This window comes from Poecilia reticulata, chromosome 12, assembly GCF_904066995.2.
Source record: "Poecilia reticulata chromosome 12, P_reticulata-male-v2, whole genome shotgun sequence".
Classification (NCBI taxonomy): Eukaryota; Metazoa; Chordata; class Actinopteri; order Cyprinodontiformes; family Poeciliidae; genus Poecilia; species Poecilia reticulata.
Window position 1 is genome coordinate 16,593,500 of NC_088841.1, and position 9,876 is coordinate 16,603,375.

The following is a 9,876-nucleotide window of genomic DNA, read 5'->3' on the forward strand; positions in this document are numbered from 1 at the left end:
GCTGCGATGAGGTAGGGGAGGATGAAAAAGGGAAAAAAAAAAAAAACAGGGATGAAGACTGCATGCGCATGCATGTGTGTGCATGAATCTGTGAAAGTGCTCCATGGGTGTGGCATCAGGAATGTGGAGCGCAGGTTTATGAGCAACAGCTGATTCTGCAAACCTGCTGTGAATTTAATGTCTGTGAAGAAAAAAAAAAAAAAGCAAGGTTGTGATTTTCTGTTTGGCAAATATCAGCCCTGGCTGCAGGATCAATTCTCTATCGCTAATGTTTGCTTATTTTAGCAATTCGTCTGTCACATTAGACAATGATCAGCAATAATATCTTCTAATGAGTTTAGAAAAAAATACTCAGCTCAGTGAATCCAGAATCTAGCCTTGAATTTTTCATGCCAATCCTTCAAAAAAGTTTGCTTCATTCAGAATCTTAAATATTGATAAAATGCACCTGGAAGTTTATTTATTATGCAGAAGCTAAAACAAACAAAAAAAAACAGCATTACCTTTCATGCCATTGCTTTCACCTACAAAGCTATCTCAGTACATTTTGTCTGTCATCCTCCATAATCTTTTATTAGTTTGTCCTTTAGAGGAAATGTCATGACCTTCCTCTTATGCAATCCCAAATCAAGGTAAAGCACATGCACGGCTCAGAGGATTATTGTCTGTAAGTCTGAGCAGAACCGTAAACATGAAAATGTCAGACAAAAAGATTAGATTTTATATTAAAAAAAAAAAAACTAAAAATACTTTGAAAATAATTCTGATTTAAAATTTCGTGTGATTTCAGCTCTGGGTTCTGCAGTGTGGCTGCCGCATGTTGAGACATTACTAATTTAAAAAAAGGGGCAGAACAAAGACGGCCAATCCTAAATAATGCAGCTCTCAGGTACAACGAGTTTGCTGCTAAATGCAAAGAGGCCTGGCCTCATAAGGCAGCGTGAAAATGAACCTCGATGAATCATGCACACGTTTAAACATTTTTTTTTTTCATTTATGGAAACAAAGCAGGGACATTGTGGTGGACCTCCTTATTAATACTTAGCCCTAATTTAAGCCACTTTGTTTGCCTGTGCTTTTGTTCATGAGTCAATCTGCATCAGTTGTTGGTGTTTGAAGCAAAGAACGGAGGAGCTGCATGCATTAGAGCTCCTGTCTCCCCCCAGCTAACCTTTTCCTTGCTCTCCCCATTAAGAAATCTTTCAGCACAAGTGTGAAGTGGCCAGCAGAAGAGACGAGAGCCTCCCTGGGCTCTGCTGGCTGTCTCCTGCTGTAGTCCCAAAGCAGTTGCAGTCATGTTTTGACACCGAGGAAAGAGGAAGAGTTAGGTCAAGCAGCCCGACAGCATTTTGTGCTGTACACATTGTTTAGGGCCCAGTCCGCAGTTTCCACAGTTTTGAAAGAAGAACTAGAATGACCTAAAATGTCCTAGAAGAATTCAAGTTATTCAAAATTTTCCATATACGTATAACATGGGAAAAATGTATTTGTGAATAGGTGCAAAAGCAAATCTACTACAGGAAGACGGAGAATATGAAGTTTTATGTCCTAGCCTTTAAAATATTCGTTGTGGACTGCAAGAATCTGAGATGTAAATAATCACAAGGAGCAGCTGATCATTGGATATTTGGGTTGAAGATCCTCCCAGTGTAATAAACGTCAACTTTCTTTCCTGGCAGCAATCTATCAGCATGTTGCTCAGTCGACATGAACCAGATTCAACATCAGAAACAAAGAGACAGGCAAGCAAATATTTAGAGTTTTCAGAAGACACCTATAGTACGTGCAGCTCAGCTTGGAAGCATGTTGAGTGATCAGTGTGAGCAAAAGTATGCAATCTAGATTCAATCCTTTTATCTAATTTAAATGTTTTAAGGCTTCAGAAAATCATTTGCATAAACCACAACTACATCTTGAGACTAGTGTTTTTTTTAAGTCATAAATACCCACTTTGTATTGGGATATAGAATATCACATTAGCTGTTAGCCTCTAAGGCTAAAAAAATCTGGATTTATGCGACAGGAGTTATTAAAAGACTCCTGTAGCAGGTGAGATATATGCAAACCTTGGAGAATTCATTATAAAGCTGTGTTGTCATTACATTTGTCTTCTCAGCCTTCAGTATCTTCTGTAATTGAGTTTTCTGATACATATATGAAGGTTTCGCTCACCTGTTTTCTTAAAATTTTAACATTTTCCTCCAGTCCACAAATATTGGGCTCACGCCATTGAATAATCAGCATCTCTTTTTTCCCACTTTTTTTTTTTCCAAGCAGTGCAGATCTTGTGATTTGCTTAGAGCATGTTGTTTCTGTAACCTTTCAAAACAGCAGTCCTCCATCTGACATCTTCCCAGTCACAAGCTGCTGGCTAGTCGCCACATGCCAGCAGCTGCCATGAACGGATCAACTTTCTATTCTTCTGTTTTCTCTTATACATTCAACATCACATGAGTGCAGGATGCACAGATTCTCCCCACGGCGTGCATGTATGCATGCTCCCACACTACCGACAGATCGTAGGGTTACAATACTCCACGTTAGATGTGGGAATCTCTGCCTCTTATTGAATCAAATGAGAGAGATATGAAAATGCGTCAAAGTTGTTTATAGCTAATAGCTCACATAGCAAACGCAGAGCATGCAGATAAAGAAAACGTAGAGGGTTCCAGTCAAGTCGGGTGTCTGCATTGGCAGAGTGCTGGTCTCTATATGTGGGAATGTGTGCTCAGGAGGTGGTTGACGCGCCAGTGATGTCACTTTGCGCATGTTGTTCAGCCAGTTTCTCAGAAATCTCTTGATATTTGTTCCCTTTGTGGGTTGCTCCGTCCAGCTGATGCTGTGTGAACTCTTCTGCCACAATTGATAAAAAATATTTTGACCTCAAGATCTGACCGTGGAATTATCAGTTTGCAGCTTGCCATCTTGCGGACTGATGGCGGTGGTTAGGATGTTGTTGTTTCAGGAGTTTGTAATGACTGTCCTCGCTCGTCCAGTGACGTAGATCCACCGGCCAATCAACGATTGCAGTCTACTGCCCATCAAATCACAAAAGGGGAAGCACAGGATTTGAAAATGGAGATGAATTTGGCTTGTTGACTGGGAAAGGACCAATTAAAACCTTATATGCAAGAAATTATACTTCATCCAGTCACACATACCAAGTAAATAGTTGATAGGCCATCTGAACTATTTTGCTACATGTAACTCCTTTTGGCGATGCTTTGCTCCCTACATTGTGATCCACCACAAATATGTAGAAAACCAGAATGAAAGGCTTGTAAAACACAACAATGAGAAACTTAGCTGTCTCTTTGGCTGCAACAAAACAAACTACTATTTTCATATGTATAGTAGTTTATAGCTGTGCGTCGCTAATGCCTGGAGCTGCTTGGTTGCAAAAACCCAAATAGAAAGCAGCTAATGAAATAATGTAAAGTTAGAACTTGTGTTATATCAGCAATTCACATAAAGGTCCAAAAGAAAATCAAAGAATCTAAAAAAAAATCAGAAGTGTTTTCATCCTTTTTATTTTGTGCACATTTGTTTATTTTTTTTCACCAAGAAAATTCTTAGCAGGAATAAAACTTTCAGGTTTGATGCTTAATATGTTGGATTAAAGATTTAAGGTAAAGGTAAAAAGCATGTTACTCTTGATATCAGGTTTTTTTTTTCTACCATTTGAGAATGACTGAACCTAGTCCGTATGTAGCCCAGAAAAAAAAGCATATTTTACTTTTTAACTTATATGCTCAACCACCTTTATATGCTGTTTAGACTGAAAGCAAAAGTTAATTCAATAACTTTCAATGTAATTTTTAGTTTGTCCTAAAACAAAGTTGCTTATAATAATAATGCAGCGTTGAGCTGTGGTCACTTAAAGTTCCTCAGATAAAAAAAACAACAACAAAACACTGTTGTTAATTTTAAAGCTCCTAAGTCATTAATAAGTCATTTTTGCAGGTCTCATAAACATGTACATTCAAACTTATTTTTACAAAAATTAAACTGCACACAGGCTCTATGAAGGTGGACATTTCTCTTTTTATCTTCTGTCCATTCAGGTTATCTGCTTCACAGCATCAGCTGTAAAAATATTAAATAACGCGTCCTCCTTAGCTGATCATTTCACAATACCGGACATGCAGAATGTGGTTAAAGATGTAATTGACTGTTTCAAGGGAGAGAATGAGAGTTCAAACTGAGGCCTTGATTTATCTTGGTCTTAAACCTCTGTTGACACAACAGACGATTTGTACATTTGGTTGGTCAAGCAGATGTCTCTGACGTGCGAGGCTGTTTTCTTTTTGTTTTCATCCTGACACTCTGTTGAAACCTTTTGTGTCTCATTTTGTCAAAACCCACTGAAAATTACAAACTGTGTCGATTAGAACAGAAACTTGGGTTAGCTATGAAACTCGCCTTTTCCTTGTTCTTAAGGTTTCGTGTTTCTGTGCCCACACAGAGCCGCATGGCCGAGAGCTTGCGTCTGTTCGACTCCATCTGCAACAACAACTGGTTCACCAACACATCGCTCATTCTCTTCCTCAACAAGAAGGACTTGCTGGCTGAGAAGATTAAACGCATTCCCTTGACAGTGTGCTTCCCAGACTACAAAGGCCAGAACACCTACGAAGAGGCGGCCGTCTACGTGCAGCGGCAGTTCGAGGACCTCAACCGCAACAAGGAGACCAAGGAGATCTATTCGCACTTCACCTGTGCCACCGACACCAGCAACATCCAGTTTGTGTTCGATGCCGTCACGGACGTGATCATCCAGAACAATCTCAAGTATATTGGGCTATGCTAGGACCTGACACTGGCTGGGAGGTGGGTTCAGGTGGGTTGTTGCAGCGGGAGAAATGCAGGCAGCTCAGAGGCAGTTTGGCCCCCCACCGGTGGGCAATGTGTTAGTCTGTCTGCTTTCGAGGACTTGCAGGAGAGAACTGGAGATAAAAATCTGTGTTAAGTCGGTCGGGTTGGACAATGCTGTTGAGTCAACAGAGCTGCCGGGCCGTGGTTGAGGTGGGAGTTTTTACCCTATGTGTTTGCACTGAATTTAAGTATGCAGAGACACCACACATAAACACACACATACATCTTTATGGTTTGTTCACACACAAGGTATTTGGGTCAACGCTCCTTTGACAGAACGACACTGGAAAATTCAAGACTACTCTTGTCAAACCTAAGAGTGAGATCCAAAGTGTGTACTGGCAGTTTTTTTTCCCCTTTCTATTATTTGCCTGAGTCAATTAATGCTGTGTTATGATATATAATCTTGACAAATCAATGCTGTTTTTTGGGGGGGTGGGAGGGAGGGAAGTCTTCACATATAGGATACAGCGAGTGTACCTGATGAGGTATTCACCTTAAATCTGTGTTTCTGAAGGGGAACAAAAGTCAGTTGATATGATGTCACAGGGTTGCTTTCAAAAAGGAAACTGCCACGACCTAAAAAAAAAATTTAAAAAAATAGGTGAAACTTGTTTTCAGCACACAGCAGTGCCTTGCAAAAGTTCAGCTGCCTCTTGAACTTTTCAACTTTTTTTGTCACATTGCAACCACAAACTTCAAATGTATGTCGTTATGTTTTTGAGTGACGGATCAGCACAAAGCAGTGCATAATTGAGAAAAATGATGCTTGGTTTTCAACTTTATGTGTTCGGCCTCATTATCTTGGATACCTCCAAGTTAAATAGAGTAAGATAAGAAGTCATTCTAGGATTGAATGCAATACACAATTGTTTGATTTAACCTCATTGGTCAGAGATTTCTTATTCTACTAATCAGTTCAGCTAATAATTCAATGATTCTTGAGAATAGGGACAAAACAGGTCCTGTGGATAAAGCACAAAATTTGAATAAAATATACACAAAATATAATTTTTGTGTATAGTATTTGCTGAATAATTTTTTTTTATTTTAAACATTGTAGTCGGTGGAAGATGCCTGTATAAGCCCTTGTCCAGGAGCAGAACTCAACACATTATAATAGTTTAAAATAAAGAAATACTAAAATTATATATTATGACAAGTATAAGTAGTCATATAAATATATATAAAGGTGTCAATAAATTGAATTAAAAATCAGTTTTATATATTTTCCAACTCCATTGAAATTTGTCCCTAGTTTTTGTCAACACCGTCAGAAATGAAAAGAATGTAAAAAAACATCAGGCATTATTGGGGGGCACCAGAACTTCTGAGGACCCCGTGACCTCTTCCTTTCTCTTCCTTTGCTAGAGGGCTAGTTAGCTCTGGTTAGCTTATGTTAATCTTTAGTTTTTTCTTCTTTTTATTCCTGTTGTTTGTCACAACCATGATGTGCCAACACCATAACTGACAATTTACAAAACTTTTATGAAATTTTGTGAAATAAAAGCTTAATTTTGGTATAATGTAAATATTTCATAGACCTGATGAGCTACAATATGGCCTCCTTCAGAATAACATCACATAAATTGAGGTAGTTTGGCTTTTTGTCAACTCCGTCAGATGTTTGTGACTCTTTCAGTGAAATTGTCGTCAAATCTCACTTAAATGTGCAATTTATTCATTTTAATGTATTTTACATAAATTGCATTACTTCACATGTATCAAGTTTTTCATTTTACTCACTAGTGTGTCACCACCTTCAGTTCTGTGTCAACTCCGTCATGCAGTGTCAACTCCGTCAGATGGACTTTTTGTTGTTTTTAGTTTTAAATAATATTTATTTTGTTTCTTGAGAAGCATTTGTCTGCAAAATGAGTAAAAATATCACTAATAGGGTACTTTAAAAATCATTTTATATTTATTTTTGTCAGATGGTGATGACAAAGTTCTGGGTCAGGTCGATTAAAAATGTAATTTAAAAAAAAAAATGTTGCAACTGGGAGCCTGTACCTTAGCATCTTTACATTTCCAAAACATTATTTGTCATATTTGCATACATAAGGTTGAGAAATGACAACAAAAAAATTATGGGAAAATTAAAACCCATTTTGTCCCTATTCTCAAGAATCACTGAAATATCAGCCAGCCATTGACATTTCATTCTCACATAGTCAGCTGGTCCTAAAATATTAAACATTTTATATGGAAGTTAAAGTAGGACATGCTAGCAGAACAATGTGAATTACACATCATGGATTCCAGTATATATGTACTGTTCACAGCTCAACTGCACCAAAAGTAACACATACTGTAGATGTGACATGATTTAATGTTCCACTGTAACCCCATCATTTTCTAGACATAGCACGCATAGAAAAATAGGAAACAGTGTGACCTAGCTTTAAAGAACATTGGTGAACAAATGGCACCACAAAGAACAAATTAGAGAGATTAGGCACAAAGTTAAAATATCTCAGGCTTTTAACATCTTATGGAGTTCAGTCTGTGTTCTTAGCATACAAAGAGTTTGGCAAACCTAACAAAACACTTTCCCCACGGTTGGCACATGGTGGTCTCCAAAAATGCTATTCAGGCCTCATGGAGAAAATTAATATAACTGGATACTGAAGGAATGTTTGTCAGAGGATGCAAAGATTCTGGTAACAACATCCAGAGATAGAGCTCCAATACAACAGCTTACATCAAAGCATATTGGTCTTTCTTTCATAAATTCCCAAAGTCCAGATCAAAATCCAATTAAGATTCTCTAGCACAGCTCGACAATGGAGAGACACTTTTCATCCTGTCAAATGAAGCTTAAGTTATTATCCAAAGAATTTGGAAAAAAAAAAAAAAAAAGATTATGTGAAGATCAGCAAATGACTTTAGATTCAAAATACAACAGCTGAAACTGGTTCTAATGGCCTAAAAGTTAAATTACTTTTGCAATTTTATTTAGTGGTATCAGAGTAAATGGGGTGAATATGAATCCAAGTCACACTTTTCAGAAGTCGGTGTGTAAAATTTGAGAACCGCCAACATTATTAGGCACTACTTTGTCTTGTTTTGTCCAAACAAAATCCTAATAAAACACACAACTGTGGCTGTAAGTGGAAAAAAAAGTGAAACGCAGGAGGTAAAAACACATTTTGCAAGGCACCTTATTTCTGTTCTTTCCTCTGGTTGACCCTCTTATGTCCTTCTTTTTCCTCCCTCATCTTTCTTCAATATTTATGTGCTTTAAAAATAAAAAAAAGTCTTTCATACTTGCTCTTAATAGCAGGTCACTGACTTAAAATACCTGAGGTATGTCGCACTCAGAAAAGTAAAAATCGTGTTTATAACCATTCCAAGAGTCCAGCAAGAGACAACGAAAACCGTGCCAAGATCAGTTTGTAAATAAAACCAGATCCCATACTTTCTTTTTTTCTTTTTTTTCTTTCTTTTGTTTTTATGGGAAATACATCAAAACATGCATGATTTTGTTACTTTGGGATACTAATATGTATTTTCTTTGGGATTATGTTTCTTTTTTTTCTCGGGTTTAAATAATATATTCCCAAAAAATATATATATAAAAGTCAAACACTGTGTACGATTGTACAGTTCTCAGAGAGGAATCTATTGAAAAAGAGATATATGAATATAAAAATGTTATGTTGGTTACCAAGAAGATTACAATGATGTAATGACAAGAAAACACTCTCTTTAAGGTCATTATCTGAGGACAAAGTGGATCAAAGAAGAACAAGAATTTAAATCATAAAAGGAATCTTGAGAGTTCAATCGTCCTTACGTTATCTAAGTGGAAATTGTCAGTCGCTATGATGTAAATATACTGTAAGGTACACTCTTTGTTCAAACAAGTGAAAATAAAGGTTGAGTTGGGATACTGTCAGTGACATAAAGAGAGAGCGAGAGACAGAAGAGGAAGATGCTTCTCCACTCTTCCCTCTATCTTTTCAGCTCGGAAAACAACTCAGCCAAGGGCTTCGAGCTTGGCTTTACAGGATGTCCACTTCAACAAAAATCTAAAAAAAAAAAAAAAGAAAGATTAAACAAAAAAAAAACAACAACAAAAAAAAAACAACGAGATACAAAATATAAAAGGACGATAACTATGAATAAAAACAACTTATGCAAATTTCTATGGTGTAGTGAATGTGTTTTTTGGGTGATTTTTGTCTAAGTGTTCCTGTTTCACTGTAATTATGCATAAAAACAATTTGCAACCTCCACGGTCGTCGTATAAAAGGTGGTGGCGAGGGGGTCCTCTGCGTACAATGTAGCCATTGGAGCAAGAAAACTTTGGGCATGAAGTATGCAATTAAATTACTCCTGAATGAACTTGGCCTCTGTGTGGTGGGATGACAGGATTCCGCTCTAATTAGAGTATAAACTCTCGCTGACCCAACGGGTCAGCCTGTTCACAGACCACGCTCTTTCTAAACCTCACAAGACATAAATTAGAGTTTATTTAGAACGTCTTCAAACCTCTGCATGAGAAGAAGAAGAAGAAGGACTAAATGTCCTTCTTGCAGTAAATTTGCAGTAACTCAATCTTACCCTGGAAATAAAAACAATAAATAAATCCAGCTTTCAATGTGCGTACATTTATTCAGTGGAGGGAAATAATATTGAGGAACCATTGTTTTTATGTATTGCATCCTTCTTCCCTGGAAGACGGACATTGTGTGTGACAGAGGCACATTTCTTTTAGCCACTCTTTGACATGGGAAAGATACACACACATGCACACACACACACACACACGCACACACACGGTAAAACATTTGAAGGTGATTTAACTTGAAAATGAAAGTCCACCTGCTGCCTTGAAAATGCAATCGAAGTCAGCAAGAAATTTGTCATGGTTTTAACTCAGAAATTACAGTTTGTGAAGTTGATTTAACTACAAGACACAAGTTGTAACACATTTTTGAAATTAATTAATCTTGAATTGTGACTTTTAACGTAACGTTGCAATTTAAACCAAAT

General features: G+C 37.3%; 1 protein-coding gene across 1 annotated transcript in view; it reads left to right on the plus strand.

Moving 5' to 3' along the window:
* Positions 1-9,225, plus strand: part of gnaz (guanine nucleotide binding protein (G protein), alpha z polypeptide) — a 42,673-nt gene extending 33,448 nt beyond the window's left edge. Inside the window, exon 3 of the mRNA XM_008424078.3 lies at positions 4,466-9,225. Within this exon, the coding sequence (XP_008422300.1) occupies positions 4,466-4,810 (345 nt within the window). The 3' untranslated portion in view covers positions 4,811-9,225. The remainder of the gene's footprint in view (positions 1-4,465) is intronic.
* Positions 9,226-9,876: the final 651 nt, after the last annotated feature.